Source organism: Electrophorus electricus, chromosome 6 (assembly GCF_013358815.1).
Source record: "Electrophorus electricus isolate fEleEle1 chromosome 6, fEleEle1.pri, whole genome shotgun sequence".
In the NCBI taxonomy this organism is placed as follows: Eukaryota; Metazoa; Chordata; class Actinopteri; order Gymnotiformes; family Gymnotidae; genus Electrophorus; species Electrophorus electricus.
In genome coordinates this window covers 27266293-27289533 of record NC_049540.1, presented here as the reverse complement: position 1 = coordinate 27289533, position 23241 = coordinate 27266293, and the positions used below count along the sequence as shown (strand labels likewise).

Below are 23241 nucleotides of genomic sequence, written 5' to 3'. Positions count from 1 at the left end.
AGGCATAGCTGAGACGTCCACGGACAGGAATGACCCCGAGCGGGATGGAACTCTCTAGGGTCAGACATGAGATGGCATTTAAGACAGGAGAACGGAAAGAGGAAGGAGGGAGAGAGAGTGATAGAGAGAATAGGACAAAGAGGAAAAAGAGACAGAGAGATTGTGGTAGAGAGAGCGATAGACCAAGAGTCGGAGAGATGCCACTCCTGAATCTTCTTACCGTGTCTTTAGAGGATCTACGTCTCTTGAGGCTGGTGGCCAGGGTGGAACTGATGGACCTAAAAGAGGCTTTCTTTTTGGGCTCTGGATCTGCTCTAGCATTTTTCCTATCCTAAAATAAATATACGTAGAATAATTATTCATGTTCTCTACCTGAGAGAGACTGTTTCAGCCTGCCATAACCAACCCTCCCTCACCCCTGATCTCCCGGATGGATAGGCTGGCGTCACCCAAATGGTGCACCATGTATTGTACAAGTACAGCGAGGGAGGGGTGAGAATGCTCTCAACAGATAGGGAAATGGGTTGCTTGCTGAAAACTGCCTGACCTTGTGGAGATGGTCACGGGGAGTAATGACACCACCTATATACACATTCTTAGGTCTGTGATGTCAGTGTGTGCAGGATCTGAGAAGTGAGTTATGTAATTCAGGAATTAGTCTAATCATTATTTCATCCATTTCCCCCTCTACACACACAACCATCCTGCATTTGTGTCATAGTTCTTTGCATGAAAACACGTTTGTGTTTGTGTAGCAGGCAGGTGCATGTTGCAGTGATGCTGGAGTGTGACCTATTTCCCTCAGCATATGGTCTGTAGTTAAAACATAAATGCAAAAGGTCTTGACTCTTTTGTCCCATCCCTCCCTCCGTCCGTATGAATGCCCCCACGCCTACTCTCAGGCCTCTACATTATGCCACGAGGATACAGCACAAGACTGAGTGTGTTTTGAGTGTGAAAGAAGCTCATATTAAGGTATTCTTACATCCTGAGTCTCTACAGAGGAAGAGGGCTGCATAGGGGAAGGAGAAAAGAAAAATAAATGAATATTTATCCACTTGCTTTAAAGATCATTAAGACTTTAAGATCTATAAGCAAAAACAGAGGGAGAAAAGATGAGCTTGCTGAGAAAATAGCAACACCGAAGAAGCCAAGCAATTCGAATATCACAGACAAAACAGCACATCTGCAGAGGGTGGGGCAGGGGTGGAGCAACCAGTAAAATGCCAAGAGAGCAGAATATTTAACAGATTAAGTACATGAGTAACTGTGTTAACTACCTCGAAAGCATTATACCATATTTCAGGTATAACGGAAATTCACCCCACACACAGGGGATGGATCAAGGCCGCAAAACGGGAACATTTAAGGGGGCTTTCTCGGAAGTGTGGTGTGAATTTCTTCTGGTACATGCAGAAGGTTTGGGGGAGCAGTGGCAGTGGACAACAGAAGCATCACAAGTGCACAGGAGCATAAGAGTCGACCTGCAGCATCACTAGACCTGCCGCGGGGCACGTGACCGGGTCTCCCAGCGAGCCGCTCGTGATCTCACGGATTCTAAACATAATTCAAAGCACTGATCACTTGAGATTAGCTGTCCAAGAACAGATTACATCTAGTTTTGGACTACGCTGGACTAAATAGTGACCTTTCATTGAAAATCAACTGAAGTCCAGGACTAGGATTAATCTGTTCTTTAGCATTATGTGGTTGAATGTTTCTGGAATGAGTTAGTGATGGCAGCTACACATACGTATCACTCTAGTTGCGCTCATTCATATAAAAATTCAGGGGTAAAAAAATGTAAAAATAGAAATGATTTCTAGCTATACTATCTAAATAAATACATAAACAAACAAAAAGGGGACCAGGATAGGGGTTTAAAATAGAAATGCTAGCTAAGTCCCTATTTCTGTGATAAGGGTAATTTTTCACCCAAAAAAAATCCATAATAGGAGTGAGCCGCATGAAGCCGGAGCTGTGCGCATGTAGATCCATGGAGGACACACCGAGACGATGTGGGAAACAGACTGTAAGCTCAGCTGAGCGCATCGCAGACTCGGTGCATCGTCTGCAGCTCATTTCCGAACGATGCTGCGTTTATTCTCTTTGGTTGTTATCACTTCCCTTCAGGCGGCGCACTTTGGAATAACGTCTGCTCAGTGGAGAGGCCGTTAGGAGGCCCAGTGATCTCGAGTGCTTAACGCTCTCCCGGACACGTGGGTTTGTAAACTGAGGGTGCGTTATTTCAGATGAGGAGGTGTGTACAATGAAGAAGATGAGGGCAGGTTATTCCAAAGGGCGACATACCTGTTACGCCAGTTACTTTCATCACAGTGCAATATGTACATGTGCAAAATACAAGAGTTACAATGCAGTATGTACTTGTGCAAAATATAGAAACAGCAAATGAACATTTACATGTAAACACGCACACGCAGGAATAATAGGCTAACATACAAAAAAATTCCAGCGTCTGAGAAACGTGTGGAATCCTGCTAAGAACAGAAGGGCCGTAAAAACTGTTAAGAGGAGAGTATTTTCAGCCTGTGCCAACTGCACAGGGAGTCCAGTCTAATTCAGTTACAGCTTAGAGTGCAATTAGAATACAATTACAACTGTAAACCCTATAGTAATTACAGAGACATGAACCAGTTTCTTCTTCCTCTGTTGCTCGAGCCGTGATGCTCGTGGCTCCGTCTTCCTTAGCAGGAGCTGCCATGTGACTGTCTTTCGGACGCACCAACGACACAAATACACACAATGGATTCGTACATACGTGTGTATATGTGTGCGTGTGTGTGTGCCTGAGTGCGCGTGTAAGATGGTGCACACATTCAGGACGTTGATTTGCCGACATCAGGAGAGACACTGTGATCTTACCTTGGAGCGGCGCTGCTGTCTGTTCCACTTGACAGCAGTGCCACTGACCTTTGGCCAGCGTTTACAAAGCACCAGCGGGAGCCTGGCCGACCCCGCACAGACATCACAGTCTCACAGCACCAGGGGCTACCCCTCCCTCCCATGACCCACGGCCCTGCCGGGGACACCGCCCCCCGGCACTTGGTAGCTCAAGCCATGGGACGCGAGGGCAAATCAAGAGCCTGAGCAGGAGCAGGTGGCAAACAGACGCGCTCAGCTGGGCTAAAAGCATGGGCTGGCAATGAACAGCGTCTCGAAGATCATAAAGAGCCTTCGTAAAGGAACCGTTGCTAAGTCAGAGGTGAGCAGCGCTGCTAAGGTCTCCATTTACATTTGCATCTACACTCTATTTTCCCTTCGTGGTTGTAGATGGTCTCTTCAGGTTAGCATTCTAATGCGTATGAGTACCAACAAAAATTTAAAATATCAATAATCGATAACAATAATCTAAACATCTACTCTGGATGCTTGCATGAGCGTACAAACGAAAAATGAAATCAAAGGAAACTCAGGTTGAGGAGCAGAGATGACAAGGCAACGTTACATACTAAAGACGGAGTCCCAGCTGCACCCGCAACTTGACCCCCGACACTTTCCTTATTGTCCTGTTGGGACAGACAAAAGACAGGGTCCAGTTGGACTTGACTAGTCTGGCCTGGACCAGCCCAGGGGGGTCATTCTCCCTGTTGGCCTGTCCCAAGGCCCAGAAATACACAACAACGTAGCCGGAGATCATGCATGGCAAACACTGAAGGAATGGTTATTCTGCACCAGTTTTCTACCCTCAACAAGGTTGTACTATATATTGTTTATTAACTAATATTGGCCTTAGCGATCCTGATGTTACAGGATGCTTTCATATGCAAAAAAGCCCCCTGACGAGTCCCAAAAAGGTTTTATTGCGTGCGCCAAGGATCCTGGCCATTTTCATGAGGGTTCTGTGACTGTTTTGATGAACCACAGAATTCACAAGATCCAACAAGTGTGATTTGTTGACAGAGCTTCATCTTTAACCATGTCACACCAAGGGTCCACCATTGTGGCTTACGTATATTTGCAGGTTACTCTGTAATATATAGAAGCGTAGTCTCAGCATTATAGCTGTGTAATCTCTGTGCCGTCCGCGTTGTGCGGACCTGACACCAAGCCTCTAATAAAGGAGAGGAACGAGAGAGCCCACGCAGGGGCCTGTAGGGATGGGTCTCCCGGGTCTCCGTGATGAGCGCGGACAGGTGTCACCTCACCTGCAGGTTCTTCCTCCAGACGTTGACGGCCGCGAAGGCCAGCTGCATCTGCTTCCTGCGGGCGTCCTTGTGGCGCTTGTACGCGATCTCGATGAAGATGAGGAAGATCCCTGCTGCGATGCCTCCGGCGACCAGCATGAAGACACCTGGAAAGGAGAGGGAGGGAGATGCAGGTATGGAGGACACCGGCAGCAAACAGCACGGTTCTCTCCCGCCCCGACACACGGGTCCGACCATCAGGCGAGCAGAGCAGGAAGGTGCTGTGTCTATCCGAAGTCTTAACCTGTATCTGCTACGGAGAACCGCGGGAAACGGATCGGTGTTAGACACCACCTATCTTGCCATGAACATTAATGCTGATGCAGTAAAACAAAAAACAAAAAAAACAAAAGTGCAAACTAAAATGGTGAACGGAAAGATACTGGACAAAAAAAAAAAGCTAGAGTGCATTTTCACTGCGGTTTTTGTCCAATCTCTTTGACAGAATCTGGCACCAGAGAGCACACCATACCTGCCATGTTCTCAAAGGTGAGTGTGGCTGGGGCATTGCTCCTGGAGTCACACTCCTGGTATCTCACCCAGGTCTTATCCAGGTCCTCCATGAAGCCATTCTCATGGGAGCTGCAGAAGGCAGGGGGAGTGGACAGAAGCAAAATGTCATCACAGACCTTACAGCGTGCAGACGGTACTGCTCATTCAGATGATACTGTTCACCCAAGAGATTGCGCACACACACACACACACACACACACACACACACACACACACGAATACCAGAGCAGGGTGGGGTGGGGGGGGGTGGGGGGGGGGAGAGGGGCGACACAGAGAGAGATGAGTATGAGTATGAGAACTTCTCAGATGATGAAGATTTTTTTAAAAAAAAATACAAAACAAAAACAAAGAGAAGCAGAAGCGGCGGGTTTTGCTGCTTCGGCTGGGACGGACCTGAGAATAGCCAGGGACACATTCTGTTTCCAGGGGCTGTCCTTGCGCATGCCAATGCCAAAGCCCGAACGGAAAAACAGCTCTCCCGTGGTCACCAGGTCGCACTTCTGCGAGGCTTCAAACTCCAGTACCGCAGAGTCCCAGATGAAAGCATGCAGCTTGCTGGGGGGGGGGGGGGGGGGGGGGGGGGGTTGGGGGGGGGGGGTTGGAGGGGGGAGGAGGAGGGGGTGGGGGGTTATGATGGCAACAGTACAGCGAATAGCAACACACTCGTACCCCCACCCACCTCAGCTCAACCCACTTGCGTGCATCTTTAAATGTTACCAGAACTACAGAGCGCCATCTCACAGGAAAATGGCGTCCAATGCTGGACGAGTAGCCCTTCGTCCCCACATCGGAATCCCTCAGACACGACTTTTTGCAGGAAACCTGAAAAAAGGGGTCCCTGATCTCAACATTGTGCTCTGTGTGAGTGAGAGGGATACAGGCAGGCCTCTCCTGAGCTGTGTGCTGGACCTGACATCCAGCCTGAGGTCCAGGACTTCTTAGGCTGACCACAGGCCTGCTGCGGTCGAGCCGACGGCGACTCACTTGTCCCTGACGGCCTGGATGGCTTCAGCGGCGCTCTCATAGTTGTGCTTCTCCATGTGGCGGTACATGGTGCTTAGTTCCACCTGACGGCGGAAGTAGATGTCCACCGAGCTCTGCTTCACGGTGGCGTAGATGAACTTGTCTGATGGGTTCCTCAGCTGCCAAAGATACGAAACTGAAAGTAAGTGCAAGTTCCGGACTTCCCCTCAAGTTACTGAACATGAGATGAAACACAAACAGATCCTCCATTTGATTTCAGTCAGTCTAATCGTTACCATTTTCCATTATAATGTCACCATCTCAAGTATGAGAAAGATGCTATACAGATATTAAATGAAAATAAATATCATTATTATTATTATTATTATTAACATTCAAGGAGATTCCATTTTATAAATATATATATGTAAGTATACATGAACACGGTGTGAGCTAAGCACTCTGTGACGTGGAGAGAGTGTTTCCGCGTGTTTGGGCCGAGGTGGCGTACCCGCGGGTCATTGATGCCGGTGATGCGCTCCTCAGGCCGGTCCAGCACCAGGAAGGCAGCCAGGTTGGCAGTGTACGATGCCACAATGATCATGGCAAAGCCAGCCCACACCATGCCCAAGATTCTCGCTGAGAAGCTGCGTGGTGCACCTAGAGGGTCACAGACGGGGCACTGAACACGTACGGAAATAAGCGCCCAACTGTTCATCCTGAACCAAAATGGGAGGAATACAAAGTGGAACTGTTACAGTTCACCTGATGTGGACACATAGCACAAATATTTAATCATTGTCCAGTGGTTTGTGCACTGCACTGCGGCTTTGCCCTTTTTTGATGGAGGAGATTGTCTTGGGACTGTGAGTCCTGCTGTAAAGGTTTGTTCAATTTTGTCACCTTCTCCAATTCCAGAGTTCAGCAACACTCCCCAGGAGAACCACATAGCCGACGATAACGTGAGGGCATCTTCTTCTTCTTCTTCACTGTTTACTTTAAACCTTCCAAATGGGCTGAGAAGATCAGGAGAAACAGCAGGTGAGTGAAAAGGAGAGAACTGTAGATGTTTCAGCAGCAACAAACAGCAGCAGCAGCAGCTGGGAGGAAAACAAAAGTAAGTGTGTGTGTGTCTGTGTGTGTGTGCGTGTGTGTGTGTGTGTGTGTGTGTGTGTGTGTGTGTGTGTGTGTGTGTCTTTGAGAAACAATGCAGGAGAAGGGAGTGGTCTTACAGAGGACAGCCAATCAACATCCCCACCTCTAAACCTGCAGTGACAATGATACCCACTCATCTCTTTCATGACTTTTGTGGTAACCATAGAAACAAAGGCATTTTGTGGTCCCCTGCTCCCATCGACTGGAGCTGAACACCCCCTTACACAAATACACGCAGGAGACGTACCGAGCCCAGCCACCCCCCCCCTCCGTACCTGAACCGGTCTAGTAGGTAGAGCATCACCGCCACCACATGCACCGACAGACCCACCAGCAACCACAGCGTGCTCTGGAAAGGCTGCATGAACGAATCCAGTGTACTGCGTGGAATTTCCTGCAACACACAGCATCACGTCAATGACATCTGCTCACCCAGCCCAGACGCAGCGCGCGCTCTGCCCTTGGTCCGACAGGCGGCCTAGGCTGGTGACCCAATGACACTGGACGCACAGCGATGCAAGAACATGGAGCCGGAAACAGAAATCGAGAGCTTTTCCTTGTTTGAATTTGAACTAAGGTGGTAGCTAGATAATAACCGAATCCATTATAGCCAGGATATACAGTAATCAATCATTTATTAAGCACTTAGAGAATTCATATAGATTCAAGTCTCGAGTCTACAATGGATAATGGTGAAAGTGACTCTGTTATATGTGTCTGTGAATATACTGTGATAATAGAATGAGTATAGTCATTCACACAGAAGAATACGGCGTCCTACAGTTAAAGGGCTTGAATACAACAATGTTTTTCACACATTGAGTTTGGAAGGAATGGACGTACCTTTTTCACGAGGATGGTGAGGCCCTGATATTTGAACGGTTTGGAGAACTCAATGTACTGGGCACGTTCATTGTTGATCGTGAGCGGAGCCACAATCATGTCCGCCAGGCCACCCAAGAGTTCCCCCATCATGCCGTTCCACTCTTTCTTGTTACTGTTGTTCACCTGATGTCATCAGATTTACACAACCGGAAAATGGTTTTAAAAGGATAAAGGAATTCTACTTGATTAACTCAAAAAAAAAAAAAGAGGAAACTTCAGAGAAAATCCATGTCAGGGAAACTTTGGTTCCTGTGTCAGGGAAGCAAATTTCATGTGTAGTTCCTACACGAGCTGAAATCTAGATGCAGCACAGCATGAAGAGCCTGAAGACGATGAGAGCAGAACTTAATACCAGTTTGGCCTGATCGCAGTCCAGAACCGCACCGGTATGTGCAGCCTGAGTCACATGGTGTGGAGCACAAACAGGAAGTGGACCACACCACCTTCCTTTAACTGTGCAAAACATCTCAGAAGTTGTTCATTGTGGTTCTTAGTTTAATATCTTTATGCCTTTTTCAAAGGTTTGTTTCCACAGTTTGTTCAAAGAACTAACTGACATCCTACAATGGTTATTACTTTTTTGCAAAAAACACTCATTTAATACAAAGCGAATATTCATTTGTCTGTGTGTCTATGGCTGTGTTGTGGGAAGACTGCAATGACAAAGCCTTCACTTTTTAGTCCCACATGAAATCAAACAGTTTCGCACAGACCTACAAGGAAAGCAAATCGGAGATTAAATTCCAGTCCTGCATGTATAATACTCATAGATGGTACAACATCCACTGCACGATCAGAGGTATTGTTGGCACTTGTGAGAACTCACTCTCTCCTGGGTCCCAAATTTCCCATCAGCCACCAGGTGGACTTCATAGGTGAAGTTCATGGTCATGGCCAACTTGATCAGAAGGTCAATGCAGAATCCATAACAGCACTGTGGCACAATTGGACGTCCTGTAACCCAACCAGTAAAGGTTCAATTTGAAGCACAGACATCTGGAACGATTACCGTTTTATGAGCCTGCTGTCGTGGGTAAATCCAGGACGTAAATGCTTCACTCTGGGTTTCTCCACAGAGGTATTCTAGTATCTGTAAGACCATTTATTTAGCCCCTACAGATCCTCTATTCAGTGCTCACTGGAAGTACAGGTTTTCAAATCCATGATTTACTTCCTGGCAACATAATTTGAACCAATCATCTGAATTCACTGGAATCGGGAATGCATTCTGACCATGCAAGGAATTCAGAGAAAAGAAATACGTAATGCCTCGGACTGGCCAATGGCATCGCGAGAGCCCCTAAAATGTGTCTGAGCTGCTTAATCCAGAAAACAGTAAAAAAAAACAAAAAACTTGATGCTTTAAGTACAGCGTCCCCAAAAGAAATTTTTTTTAAATCTGACTAAAGTAAATGAATAGAGACTGAATAATCGTTTTATAGTATAATTGTATGACACTATATTTATTATCTTACAATAAACTGGCAATTTTGAATTAAAGTCTACAACCATTTTGCTACCAGTACTTATACTGTTTCACCCCTGAATCAGCTACACTCCCTCTGCTCCTATAGCACCTTCCATTCATCACACACACCTCTGCAGCTCATTAGCACTGGTGACTTCACATCCTCACCCGCTAGTCCAGTGATTTGTGTGCACGTCTGAACCTCGCCTCCTGTTTCATTCACTCTTCCTTCCTGCATTATTGTCAGAATTTTTTTTAAAGTTCTATTTACCTCTTCATTTCTTATCTTTACATCTGTTTTAGTCACGTTTTAATTTCCATCCTTTTAAAATGCTTTTAAACTTAATTTATTTGTATTGTCTTTGTTTTTCCTCATTTGTAAAGCACGTTGCCTGACCTCGGCCCTGCCTTCTTTCCTCAGTTCAGACCTTCTCTTGTCTTTGCCTGTGTGGAGGATTGGCCTGCTGTTTGCCTGACCACTCTGTTGGCCCTGACGCCCGTTTTGCCAGCGCCTCGTGGAATAGCTCCGGTCACTTCACTCGGAACATGTGTCCCACAGCCTGCCCTTCACCGGTCACTCTCACTCCGTTCGCTCCCAACGCCAGAACGGCACCGTGCACATCTGCTCACGATGCCAGTCAACCCTGGTGCTCTTAAAGAAGATTTGGGCAAATTCCAGTTTGGTTCTCTCAGCTCAATGCAGTTGAGACGATTTTATATGGTACTATTTACTTATGAATCCTGAGGTATATTATCCGGTAAATACTGAAACTAATATAAAATGTATTTAGTTAGAAGAATGAGAGACAATATGCTCTGTTGGTTTCTTGGAGTGTCAATGTATAAATAATTACCTGCAGCAGTAACACTTTAGATTATGCCATCAGCCCCACCTTACACCACCCACTACTCCAGGACCCTAACACTACTAGCACCTGCTCAGTCAGGTGAGCTACAGGAGTATAACACACCAGAGCACTAACACGCTGTCTAGCGTTATGTAAGTAAACAAGTAAGTCACTTCCAAGTTGCCACTGTTGGGCTCCTGAGCAAGGCCCTTCACTCTCAGTTGCTCAAGTTGTACACAACTTGAATGCCATAAATGCCATAAATGTTCAAGTTCAAGTTCGGTTTATTCGTCACATACATAGTCATGTAAATGTAAATGTAGTCCGGATCTAGGAACAGTTAGGCAAGCTTGTGAGGAGGACCTTACAGTAGAGTGTACTACTGCATTGTTACACATTGTTACTCAGTATACACTGCAATTAATTGTACAGTTACACTGCAGCAGTGTTGATGTAATCTACAGTGTTACCTTGGCAACGCACCCATAGATTTATGTGGAGAGCAACTTCATATTTAAGTGCAGCTGAATTTTGGCACAATCTGAAGACTGAATCGGAAGCAGTGCTGCATTAATTGAGATATAGTAATAATCACCAGTCCACATATGTCACTTGTCCTTGTATCTACCAAAATTTGTGAAATGTAAAATGTTTGGTATTGTGACGTATTTCTTCCTTTTTTTGAGAACGGTTCTGCAAGCTGATCGAATCTGATGTCGCATTCAGCAAATGTCTCGTCCCAGCTGAATAAACATTCTGTCAGTGAGAGTGTGTAAATATGGGAACACCCTCCACCACAGTGGCCTCGCCACCTCCCCTCTGAGGCCAATAAGAGCAGTGGTCATTAGCATATATAATCAGCATCCAGAAAATGACCTTTTAAAGCAGACAAAATGACAGGGTGGAACACATTACATAGAAAACCCTATAAAGCTGGAGGGTGGTGCTTTTAAAAAATGGCTTCTTTATCATCTATTAACATTATCACATAAATCAAGCACACTTACACTCGAAGCTCTTAATCTTTAGTTTTTATAAGCTGTCGTCCAAAATTCACACAAGATACACATTAAGGCAAAGTTCAACACACGCACACACACACACACACACACACACACAAAACACACACCAGCATATTTACTATTGGAAAAGACACTACCACATACAATGGCCTTATTCACAGGCCAAACATTTGCACACTTACACACACACACACACACACACACATATGCACGGCACTAATGTCATGCTTGAACTCTTGGCTGCATGCACCATTATATATGCATGCATCACTGGATGATGGGAGGAAGTGAACCCACAGCGATAGTCTCGTTCGGTCTCACCTGGGATAGTCTCGTTCGGTCCAGTGCAGATCACCTTTTTAATTAGGACACCGTTAGGTGTGTGCTCTTCCTTGCACGTGCCATCCATCAAGGTAGGTTTCACGTACACAAAGGGCTCCTGATGAATGGTGACTATCTGCAAAAGCGAGAAGAAATTGGGGGGGGTGTTTGACGTAAGTCTGAATAACCCCAAGAAACGATCAAGTCTTCGTGTCACGGTTGTCCCCTCCTAGCATCCCTGTCTCCATGGTTGCCGTGTCTCATGTTACTGTTTCATTTTCTTCATTCCTGTTCTAGTCCTTGTTTTGGTTTTTGCTCTCTATTGTATCACCTGTGTCTTGTTAACTTTGGCTAAACATGTATTTAAGTCCTGTTAAGTTCCCTGTTAGGTTTTGCTGGTCACCGTATTAAACACTAGCTTCTGTGTGTTATTCCTGGCTATTCCAAGCCTCGTGTTTTCTCTGTCCGTTTGTAGTCACTAGTGTTTAGTGTTAGTTCTTATTGTATTTTTGTTGTAGCCTGCATCCCCTTTTTGTCATCGTGTGTTTTGTTTCTTTTTGCTTATTGTCTATTCCTGGACCCTCTGCCTTGGATCATGGACCCTGGACTGTACTAACGCCTCTGATTGTGGTTTTGCCGTTAGTAAATCTCGCTCTTCTAGGCGTATTTGTTCGCCTCGTGATCACTCCACGTTACACTTTGGGGGTGACTCCAAACAAAATGCCCGAGGAGCTTTGAAAGTTGAGGAAATTGAAATTGGTGGTCTTCAGTAGACACTCTACTTTTAGTCTTGTGGACATCTGGAAGCCTCTCGGTCTGTCCGTCTCCCCTCCTGGCCAGATGATTTTCCTCTGTTTGTTTAACACCACCTTAAGGGAAGAGCAAGCTAACGTGTTCAAAGAAGTCTTAGAATAAGCTTTCTCAGAAGAAAAGAAAAACGAAATTAAAAATTGGCTGGAAAAACCAACAAAACCTCAGACATGTTTGCACAATAAGACTCATATTAAGAGACAGATCATGGAAAATGTCAAGAGTTCTAGTGACAGGTGAGTATAACTGTAGGGAAAGACCATGTACCTGAGTCCCATTATAAATACCAACTTGAACCAGCCTGCTCTTCTGGTAGTTGAGGATGCTGTAATGGGCGTACTTCCTGTCACCATCATCGTTAAACTCCACACGTCCTGTCATGCCTTCTGGGTATTTGGATGACATCAGAACTCTGCAGTAAAGAGGTAAAGGTCAGTTAAAATAAAGAGGTATGGGTATGGTCTCTCTCTTTCTACTTCCTCTCTCTCTGTCTCACACACACACACACACACACACATATTAACAAATGAAGTACAAATTCCTTATCTTGGCCACTGAATCAAATTTATGTTTTGCACCACATAAAAGTACAACCCTTCCTTCCCCTGCACACACACACACACACACACATAGGCACAAGCACCACCACTCCACACGGAGCCATGCTGTAGCTGCTACCCATCCTGACCGTTTAAACAGTGGTCCGGTCTTCCAGATGTTGGTGTTGCCCACGCAGCCCCGTGGCGGTTCTGTGATGTTCTCCTTCTCGAATAGCTCCTGCACAGACTGTGCCACCACGGTAACCGCGTCGTTGATGTGAGCCGACTCGTTCTTGCCGTTGATGAGCTGGAGGCCGATTAGCCCTGCGCGTCAGCATCGGATTAAATCAGTGAGCGAACTGCTGCTCCCTTGGCATTTAGGATCCTTTTTCTGTATGGGAACCTTTTCCATGTATGGGAATTCCCACAGGGTCCCTGCATGGACTCAGGATATACAGTAGGCCTTTCTCAAATAACAACCCAGCAAATGTTTTGTGTAGTGGTTTAACGTAAAACAAAACTTAAAAACAGGGACCATGACCAGGGAGACATCATGTTTAGACACCTTAGGACAGGCATATGACATATCCATGAAACCAGTGAAGCTAGATTTTCTGAGCTCTCACACTACCTATCGATAAACCAAGCCGAACAAACCTTAATAAGGGAAATAAATTAACTAAGAACATTGTTAAAGTATTAATTAATTATTACTGCATAGATTAACATTAATACGTTATACACCAATCCAGCTTCAACTGGGCATTTGTTTCCTGCAAAAGGGTTCAATATTCTTCAACTCTGCTAGAGGGAAACATTTGTGACTAAGCTCACCAGCATCAACAAATGGCCACAGTTTTTACTGGTGGCTGGTATTAAGAACCCTGCTTGGACTACACACAGTGCAGCATGCAGCTTTACACCGGTGATCTTACCACAAACACTCCACGACGGTTCAGACACAGATATGACAGAGAGTCTGAAGTGACCAAATGCTCAGGTGCAACCATGGCAACGGAGTCAGGTGCAGTATCCAAGACAAACGGACAGTTAGTGCTCACCACTAGAGCCAAGCCATAAACGTGATACAATAAAAAACATTCCCCTGATTAACCAAGACACACACACACACACACATACACACACATATATAATATCGCATAAATTGTTTTCCTTTGTGCTTCAGCCTTTCTTTGCATGTTACCACAGAACAAATATCAAAGTCTACTGACAAAAACAACACAACGTATTCTACTGTGACTCATTTAAAACCTTCAAACATCAAAATGCTTCAACGTCCAACATTTCACATCCACGACTCACTCTCCACACCCACCAGTGAACCCCTGACATCTCCCTTTGACTACAGACTACAGGGAGAGAGGCACCAGAAATGTTGCCAGTTTGGGGCATTTTCCCAGCGCCTCTGGCTGGTGGGTGGCAGTTTCTGGGGCCCCGTACGTACCGTCTGGAGCTTCACTCAGAGCTTTACCGGACATCTCCCTCTCTCCGGCCAGCCACACGTAGCCGGATCCTGTCATGTTGAGGAAGCGCGCGGTCTTGTACACGGCAGCAGCATCCTCTTCACTGTGGGCAAACGCACATTAGTCACTATTGTTCTACGATGGCCTCTTAACCCTTGCTACTTTGGTTCTCTTGCCCTCTTATTTTTGCTCTTATAAATAAATATATGCGCTTCAACAGGCTTTAGAAATTAGGATAATTTTTTAACCTGAAAGAAATAATAATGATTAAAAAAATTGTCTTGCAGTTCTAATTGTCTTCTGTAACTCACCTTGGGGACAAGTTTAGTTAAAATGTTTTGAGTTTAAAAAAGAGGTCAAGTCAAATATCCATTAAAAAATAACTGAATTAAATTAAACTATGAATTAAACTACTAATTAAACTACTGAATTAAACTACTACGTAGTCTGATTGTTTTGCTTTCTTGTTGATGAGTGTTACTGAGGATACTGTTAGACCTTAGTGAGAACTGAAGCTCAAATCGAGGACAAGCCCTTCAATAGGTGAAGACGCAGCCCTACGTGGAGTGTACTTGCAGCTTCTTTACTGAACACACAGTAGCACTGGCAAAGTGGAACTTTTTCGGAGAGCCAGTTAACATCTTACCTGGCGGAGAGAATGATCACACGAGCCTCTAGTTCTTTGGCCTCCAGAAGCAGGGCGGTTAAGTTAGTCTCTTGGTTGAACTGGAGGATTTTCTCTGCCTGAGATCGGGGCACACAGTCAGTCAAACTCACACTTACCCTCCCACCCCTGAACCATGCTGCCTGAGTTACCTTTTTTTGATTGGTTTGGTCGGTTTTCTTTTCTTTTGTGGAATTGAAAAAGGAGGGAAAAAATGAGAGATCTCCAGGAGAACCGGATAAACTAAAAAAATTATCTGGAAAAAAAAAAGGCTAGAGGGGGAAAAAAAAACAAAAAACGTCTGTGTTGCCGCATGCAATGCTGAGGGTTATCAAGGCTCCAGAGAAGAACGTGCATGTTAGAGGTTTGGGGAAGGCAAAAGACGCCAGTGCAACCGGAAACTGAAACCAGGAGAAAGGAAGCGAGAGGCGAGGGGACTTGATTTCCCCAAAAGAAAAAACAGTTGAAAAACAAGGAGGAAGTGTTGCGTGAAGGGAGGTCGGAGTATCAGGGGAAGTGCCGCCTCCCACACGACCGCAAACGAACCGATTTTTACTTCTTTTTTTTTTTGCCTTTTTCATCTGAATCATGCATTCCTTTATTTAAAAGGAAAAATGGTAATGACGGAAGCGGAGCATGTTTTCTTTTTTCTCTTTCTCTCTCTCTCTCTTTTTAATCTTTTTTTTTTTTTTTTTTTTTTTTGGAAGCCAAAATCATAATTGTTCAAAACAATTCCATTCGTCTTTGAAATTATAAGGGTACAAAAAAAATTCTCAATGTAAAAAGAAACACGTGCTACCAAGGGCATTTCTGGGTTGGCCGGTGACTGGCTGGGCTGGGATTCTAGCTGCTACGTTTGGAAAGTTGGTGGGCGGCGTGCATTGACCATGCAAATATACCTTGGGTCCTCGCTTGTTGTCATAGGACAGTTGGTCGAGGTTTTCATAGTTCCTTTTTTTATTCTGATGAGTAATGTGCACAGAGAAAATATGCAGACACAGAAGAATATTATAAACAGTTGAAAGTGATGGGCAATAAAGCATCCAACAAATCTCCATTTCCTTCTCCAAATTGGAATTCCAAACACTGGGGCTTTCAAAAGACATCAAAGAGCTGTTCTGCCTAAGACACAGAACTGACCCGAAAAAAGCCAGAGGAACCAAAGATGCCATCACAATGTCTTTGGGGGAATTGTAAAGTCATAATGTTATATAACAAACAAACAAAAAAACGTACATTCAACACAGATGACATGACGTTCTCGTTGTTATATTAGCTTCTTAGAGATTCATAAGTGAATAATAATATCTATAGTCTGTATAGTCTGTAGTGCCTATATTGTGTCGATGCTGTGTGTCTGCCCATGGAGGCAGTGTGTTTAGAGGCTTCTGGCCTTCACTGTTGCCCTGTAGTGTACATTTCTCATGATCTGTTTTGTTTTGTCTTTTTGAGGGCAGCAGCCTCAGAGAAAATACTGTGCTTAGACTGAGCTATACTGCAACAGTATAAAATCCTTTAACATTCCATGGTGCACTATGACTGAGCACTTTCTAATTCTGGATCTAATTCTGGTTTTGGCCATGGTCTCATTTCTAGTTTTGATTCTGAATATGATTCTGAGTCTGATTGTGAGTCCGATTCTAATCTGAACAATGCTTAATTCTCTCCTGATTGGTTCTGGGTCTGGTTTGAATTCTATTTTGCAGGGCCTTTTCAAATTAAGCACATTAAGCATGAAACGCCATTACAGCTTCTTACTGGTACTTCTGAACTCCAGTGCCTACTGTGTCAGCCTAGGAACATGCAGAATATGCTGCTCTTTTCATCCTGTACCTTGACATGTGACTGTTCAGTAATTGCAGGTGACACATTCACATTTTGACAGCTGAAGCAATATGAACATTAGCCTATTTGCTAAGAGAGGCAAAATACCCACTCTGATGCGCCAGGGCTTAATTATCTGAAGAAAAGAGAACCAGAGCTTGTGGTATAAACGACAATATCAATGTTGAATGCAAAAACATTAAGCATTGCATCACTCTCATAAACAAATAAATAAATATATATATATATATATATTTTTTTTTTTTAATGTATAATAAATAAAGACAAATAACACTTGCCAATCCCAACAGTTTCTTCTCTCACTTTTTACTCTAATCTTTAAGATATAACATTTAAAAAAGGCTTGAGGTGCACAATGTGTTTGTCTTCAAATGTACTGTGTGATGGCATCGCCCATACAAATAGCAGAACTGCTGAGGGAATCTGCCACTAACTGTAGCAATTTGAGGCAGCGAGTCTGTTTTTGAGGAAAAAAACAGCCAGAGAAAATACAGCAAACAATATATGACTCACAAGTCGAGAAGGAAGGAACAACAACGTCTGCTAGAGTTTCACAAACTGTGGCAGGATTCATAGTGCAAGCCATAATCAAAATGGATGCTGGGTAAAGCCTAGGGAACACTGGAAGTATGCAGATTTACATGTCAGGCCATCAGCAAAGCATGAGTCATGTCTGCACAGCTGAACGGAAGCCAAGTACAGCTCGAAATCTTACTCCATGAAACCATGAATCAGAAAATATTACCTACTTCATCCAGAAATGATGTCACCATCGGTTCACAATGTGAGCATGTGACCAATGTGAGCAGTGTGACCAGAAATGTTCATACATAGTGTCAAATTTACTGACATTTTGTCATGCAAGGCATTCCTTATAAGGAAAAATGACCAATTCCAGGTCATTCCATTGATATTTTCTTACAAACAAGTGTCATTATAGATGAAAAAACACTTACTGAAATGTAAGGATTGTCACACTGTAATACATTGCATTTCTGGTCAGATGATTTTATGTTTGTCACACAATATACAGTGACCTACAGTCAACTTCAAGATAAAAAAGTTCTCACTGACAGAGCCTTGCAAAACTCTCCATGCAAATTTTATGAGCAGCATTTTACAAACACTTTGAGAGGAATTTCATCTCAATGTACAGAAGTACCACTGTGAAACCGACAACACAAAACATTAAATTCTCTGCAGTGTTAAAGCTTAACTGCAACTAAACCAAAATAGTCTCACTGTTAATAATGTCCTCTATCGGGAATGAGGGCAACGGTAATTAGCACAACACAGAGCAATGTCGATTTAGGAGATCGATTTAGCTCTTCCCTGAGGAAATACCATCTAGATACTTCAGTGAGTTCATAACCATCACAATGCAGGCATTGAAACCTTAATAAATCACATACAACTGCTGAAAACTGCGCCGAAACAGCTGACTAACAGAGTCGCTGCTCTGAGAATGAGATATATAAACCTATTACATGGAATGCTAACCTGCTCTGTTTGTGAGCCAGTGATGCTTTGCAAAGCCCCAGGTTAAGATTTTCATTTTGCTCCTGTTGTGGACAGACTCAGGAGATTTTGACTATGGCAAAAAGCAACGTGAGATGGGAAAAACATACACAAACTTCAGTTAGATTAGACCACATTAGACGCTGCTGATGTGTTTGGCTCCAGAACGTTAGCCGACATTTACAGAATGTAATGGAAGAGATGTGTTCATGCAACAGAAAAGTCAACAGTTATAGACGTAGAAGACCTCTGAGTTAAAGACACACGTAACACACACACACACACACACACGCGCCCGTGTTCTGGAACAGCTCACCTTCGTCTCCCTCTCCTCCAGCAGGGTCTCCAGCCTCTTCTGTGCTGCACGGCCCTCGTGGTCGTCGCTGACGACCAGGATGATGTGGTTCCAGCGGAACTCGCGCATCATGTCAAACCACACGTGCGCCTGGTGGGAATATGGTGGTACGGTGCGCAGGAAGGACAGGTGGATGCTCTGAGGACGAGGAAGGGGAGGAAGAGGAGGAGGAGATGAATGCAGAGGGGAGAAATGTTAGCATTTCTAAATATTCTATCTGATTTTATGTGTGTGTGCAAATGTATAAACATTAGGCGCACACCGGATTTTTTTTAGGAAACAATAGAGCAAAAATATTACACTATGAGCTTGACGCAGAATCTTGCATTGTGCTACTACATACAAAAGAGCATCACTGCGTTTCTGCACACTGCTCCAAAGGGCATGCTAGGCTTTGTCCTTTTGTTCCCGTGCTGACCACCAACCTTATCAGAGTAGATGGACATTCGGGTGGTGAGGCCCACCACAGGGATGCGGTAGAATCCTGCCGTGTAGGAAACCGGCGTGGGTGTGAGGTGGTCGCTGGACTGTGGAGGGTGGCTCACCAGTATCGCATACACCTGCAGGCATTTTCAGAGAGAAACAGTCCACACTTGACTCTCAGAAGGGAGAGCACAAACCTGGATTTGGATGCTGATGCTAAGCAAATGAGTTGCTGTTCTAAATCGTTGATCATTTAATAGCCAGGCAGACTGACATGTACGTTGATTAATGATAGAAATCTTTTCCGAGACATCTGTGAGAAGGTTAGGAAAACAGAGATGGCTGACCCAGATTCATGTGTCTGAAATAACAGCGCAGATTTGGTACAAAATGTTCTGCCCGCTCCGTCCCAGACTAATAATGTACAAGATCCACAAATGTATGTCTAGACAGCACTGCAGAGAGATCCTCATGAGAAGCAACAATCATTATCTTGTCTGCATGACAGATATTGCCTGGGCAACACTCCTCTCAGAGGGATTTTAGTTGCTTACAATGCAACCATATTTAGTGAAAATATGGTAGAAATATTAGGGAGACTGCAAGTAACAACAACAACAAAACAAGTCTGGCATTGTGCATGCCCACAGTGGCTGTATGGTTGGGCTTCAAACATGGATCTTTATCCAGCATGGGCTCCACCATCTCTTTTGCGCCATCTGCCAGCGAATAGTCTTTCTTCTGATTCAACACTATTAACACTAAGCCAGGAGCACTTTATGTGTACATGGAACTGGTCTGGCATACATAGATGTTAAAATGGAATCTCTGGAACGTAAAATGTTTTAAAGGGGTGTGTGTGTGTGTGTGTGTGTGTGTGTGTGTGTGTGTGTGTGTGTGTGTGTTTTCACATTCACGTGTGCATTTACACAGCATCCTGTTTTGCAGCTCAACCCTATATCAGAGGAAAGCACGACTTCAGCACTTTAGGAAAAGACAACTACCAGCGATTTTTAACGATGCGATTATCACTCCTTAGAGTTTGTCAGCACTCTGCAATACGTCTCTTTCCAACATGCGGTGCCATTTTCCGGTCTCTCCTTACGTTTTCTACACTGTGTTTGAGTAAATCGGTTAGATGTGTGCATGCTATAACTACACCGATAGAACAAACTGGATGGCTTCAGTGTGTACGAAAACGTAATCAACGTGGTAATCCAAAACGGGTGGATATTTGGCTTCAGTAAAATAGACCATTTTCATCTTTGGTTGAAAAACTATAAAGTTTTTATTTGAACATCACATGTATTATGTTACGTATTCTGAAGGGTTTCCCGTGAGTTTGTTGAGAAATTTAGAGATGGACAATTAAACTAAAGTGTATATGACTGTCCATGCGAACGTGCTTTTGAATGCGAGAGCCGACGTGGGCTACACTGGTCTCTTCACCTGCGCGGAGTTCCGCTCGCGCTTACCCCCCGACATCCTGTCGCGCGCGCCTCACCTGTGAAATCAGCGTTGCACTGCAGATGCTTGCAGTGCGCGCGCGGCTATTTTCTAAGCTTGGCCTCGTTTTGTCGAATAATAGTCATATGGCACCTTATGACAGGCGTGGAGGGGGAAAAAAAACCTAATACACATACTCTCTTTACGATCGAGACATTTCTCACGGCCTTTTCAGATGCTCTCCTTAACTCAGCGATCTTTTAAAAAGCTTTGTAGTGTGCAGTGAGGCACGACTTACCATTTTCATAGCCACACTACGGAATCATTGCGGGAAATGAGAAGTGTTGATTCCAATCACGAGCTTGCAACCGGGCCACTTTCAGCAAACGGCCTTTATGTGAAAACTGGTCACACAAACGGAACTCTGTCGAAGCTCTGGTGCCCTCAGTACAGTATTTATGCAACTTAAGGATTACTATTAATGTACTCGTATGGCAGTTACTCGAAGGCTACTACGACGAGAAATTAACTACCAACGTGGACTCCGTCTTTTAAAATAGGTTCTCTTGAAATAAACTTAATTGTTGAAGAATATACAAATATCCATTTACCATTCCCCCCCCTCCTACATACGGGCTTGGGCTTTGAGAGTGGCTGCCGTGATTCTGATGACGTGGGCACTTCACATGAGTTCTGCATGAATCTCTGAGACGAAGAAATGTTGCGAAACCTGAGGAACTTACCTGGCTGGAGATGAGGTCCTCGCAGACAGATAACGCCATCTGAATAGCATTGGCTTTATGGGTGACGGAGATTGCGGTGAGTTTGAATTTCTCCCTCCCGTAAACCACGTTCGCCTGGTTGACCGCGTCTTTGAACACTTGCTCATACCTCTTCTGGCTCAGGACGGCCCCGATGTTCACGGTCTTTGGCTCGCAGCCGCCCCGCACGCACGAATACGAGAAGAACACCGCCAGCGCTAGCAGACGCATCGTGGCGAGAGCCGAAGCGCACCGAGAGCCCCGGTTCTGTCCGCGCCCCCCCCCCCACCCCAACCTCGGTTCTGGAGGCTCGCTGCAGTCTACCTTTGGGTAGAAGCCCACGTACTCGGTGAGGGGTATTAAACCACAGTCCAGCAGTGCGATCTTAGCAAAAGGCAAACCCCGGCTGCAAGGATTATATTCACTGTCTCGGAATGCGCACAGTCCTGGGTCCTAACCACTGTTTGCTTTTGCGCATATCAGCGGATGCACTGCCTCTCTTCATTGATGTTTCATGCGGAGCCTTGTTTTCTCCCAGCCGCGGGTTATGGCCAAATCACCTGTCGCCCTGGTAAGTCACATCCTAATCTGCGATGCGCTGTGCATCGTCCGCCCCAGTGTCCGTCGTCTGTGTTCTGGCTGAGAACTGATGCGACGCTCGAGGCTGAGCGGCTGTCCTTGGTGCTGACAGCTGTGCTCGCGCAGCTACGCGCGCCCCCGCTGCCGCTCCGGTTTTCGCGTTGGCGTTCAGGATTATCACACTTTACCGTCAACTAAATGAAGTGTGGTTCCAAACGCCACCGTTTTAATCTAAAATTAGAAGGAAATTCAGATTACTAATGTGCGTAAATACGGATTATTAGTGTTAACTATTAATGTAACAAAAAAACGCGTTAAAGAATTAAGAAAAAGTGCACGTCTTTTACTGAATAAAAAGTAATATATCGTTTTCAATATTGAAGCAATGTTAAATGAAATTTAATTAAAATAGATCTTACCGATAAAATGAGACAATTTCGATCCGTGTATTTCCCCAAACCCGTGCCATAAAACAGTAGGTGGAACTCAGTCTATTCGTCTTAATGTAATTTCTCGGTTTCGTTCTCGGCCCTATGTAGCAGTAAACCTCTTACTGCCCGTGTTTGGGGTATTACAAAACGCACCTGCTCAAATATGACTTCGTCGTACACATATCCTTATTTTCAAGCATGCAAAAAAAAAAGAAAAAAAAAGAAAAGGTAAATTACTTTTAAAGACCAGATATTCTGTATCAAGTTTTCTTGCTGCGGGCGGTACATTCCGTGTTGAAACATCGCAGCCTTCAAGTGTAGTCTATTCTCTGTTCTCTACACATGTCCAGGCCTTCTGCTCCACCGCACGTCTGTCCACGACTGCGAAAGGTTAAAGGAGAAAACGAGGTGTGATTTTCTAAGGGAAAAGTAACCCGCAACTACGAACAGCAGTGCATGGGCCTAGCTTGCAATGCAGAAAAAAGCGAGGTGAAAGAACCACGGTTGCCAGGGAAACAAGCATCTCTCCCAGAGTGCGAAGTTTCAAAGTGTCCTCGTGTAGGCTTTCTGTAAGCACGCGGGGTGTTAATGAGCCGCAGCAGACCACGCGGGTGGGGATTCAGAATGATACTTGGGGCTTGCATTTTTACCACTGTATATTCGTTGTGTAGAGTCTTTTAAAGCGGTGTACAGACAGATGTCTTGATATATTAGATATATAATATGATCCATCATGAGTTAATACATGTATGGTGTTAATCCGTAGTCGATAGTCAGTGAATATTTCACTGTTAGAGGGGGAAACGTTTCTGATCCTCGTAGCGTTGCCTCTGACTGGGAATGTCAGCGCTATCCAGTATGGGAATGACTGGGGGTTTGTGAATAAGGTCACTATTGATCTTGATTGGCTATGCCGTCGACTTTAAATAATGTATTAAGCCTGCACACCCCATGGGAAGTCTTTATTTAGCTGCACAAAGTTTAACCAGCACCACTATGAATAGTC

At 44.7% G+C, this 23241-nt stretch overlaps 1 protein-coding gene across 10 annotated transcripts in view; it reads right to left on the bottom strand.

Moving 5' to 3' along the window:
- Positions 1-21669, bottom strand: part of grin1a (glutamate receptor, ionotropic, N-methyl D-aspartate 1a) — a 25810-nt gene extending 4141 nt beyond the window's left edge. For 2 of the 10 annotated variants that reach the window (XM_035527433.1, XM_035527434.1), the window contains exons 1-21: positions 21208-21495; positions 19021-19155; positions 18557-18733; positions 15777-15839; positions 14860-14957; positions 14195-14316; positions 12879-13053; positions 12458-12602; positions 12163-12249; positions 11381-11516; positions 8548-8675; positions 7680-7844; positions 7112-7230; positions 6585-6697; positions 6193-6341; positions 5703-5860; positions 5112-5273; positions 4678-4787; positions 4167-4312; positions 3471-3527; positions 986-1012 (exon numbers count right to left, since the gene is read on the bottom strand). In XM_035527433.1, the coding sequence (XP_035383326.1) occupies positions 986-1012; positions 3471-3527; positions 4167-4312; positions 4678-4787; positions 5112-5273; positions 5703-5860; positions 6193-6341; positions 6585-6697; positions 7112-7230; positions 7680-7844; positions 8548-8675; positions 11381-11516; positions 12163-12249; positions 12458-12602; positions 12879-13053; positions 14195-14316; positions 14860-14957; positions 15777-15839; positions 18557-18733; positions 19021-19155; positions 21208-21456 (2721 nt within the window). In that variant the 5' untranslated portion in view covers positions 21457-21495. Of the gene's footprint in view, positions 1-220; positions 332-985; positions 1013-3470; positions 3528-4166; positions 4313-4677; positions 4788-5111; positions 5274-5702; positions 5861-6192; positions 6342-6584; positions 6698-7111; positions 7231-7679; positions 7845-8547; positions 8676-11380; positions 11517-12162; positions 12250-12457; positions 12603-12878; positions 13054-14194; positions 14317-14859; positions 14958-15776; positions 15840-18556; positions 18734-19020; positions 19156-21207 lie in introns of all 10 variants that reach the window. The other 8 variants (XM_035527438.1, XM_035527439.1, XM_035527432.1 and 5 more) reach the window with 8 other exon arrangements.
- Positions 21670-23241: the final 1572 nt, after the last annotated feature.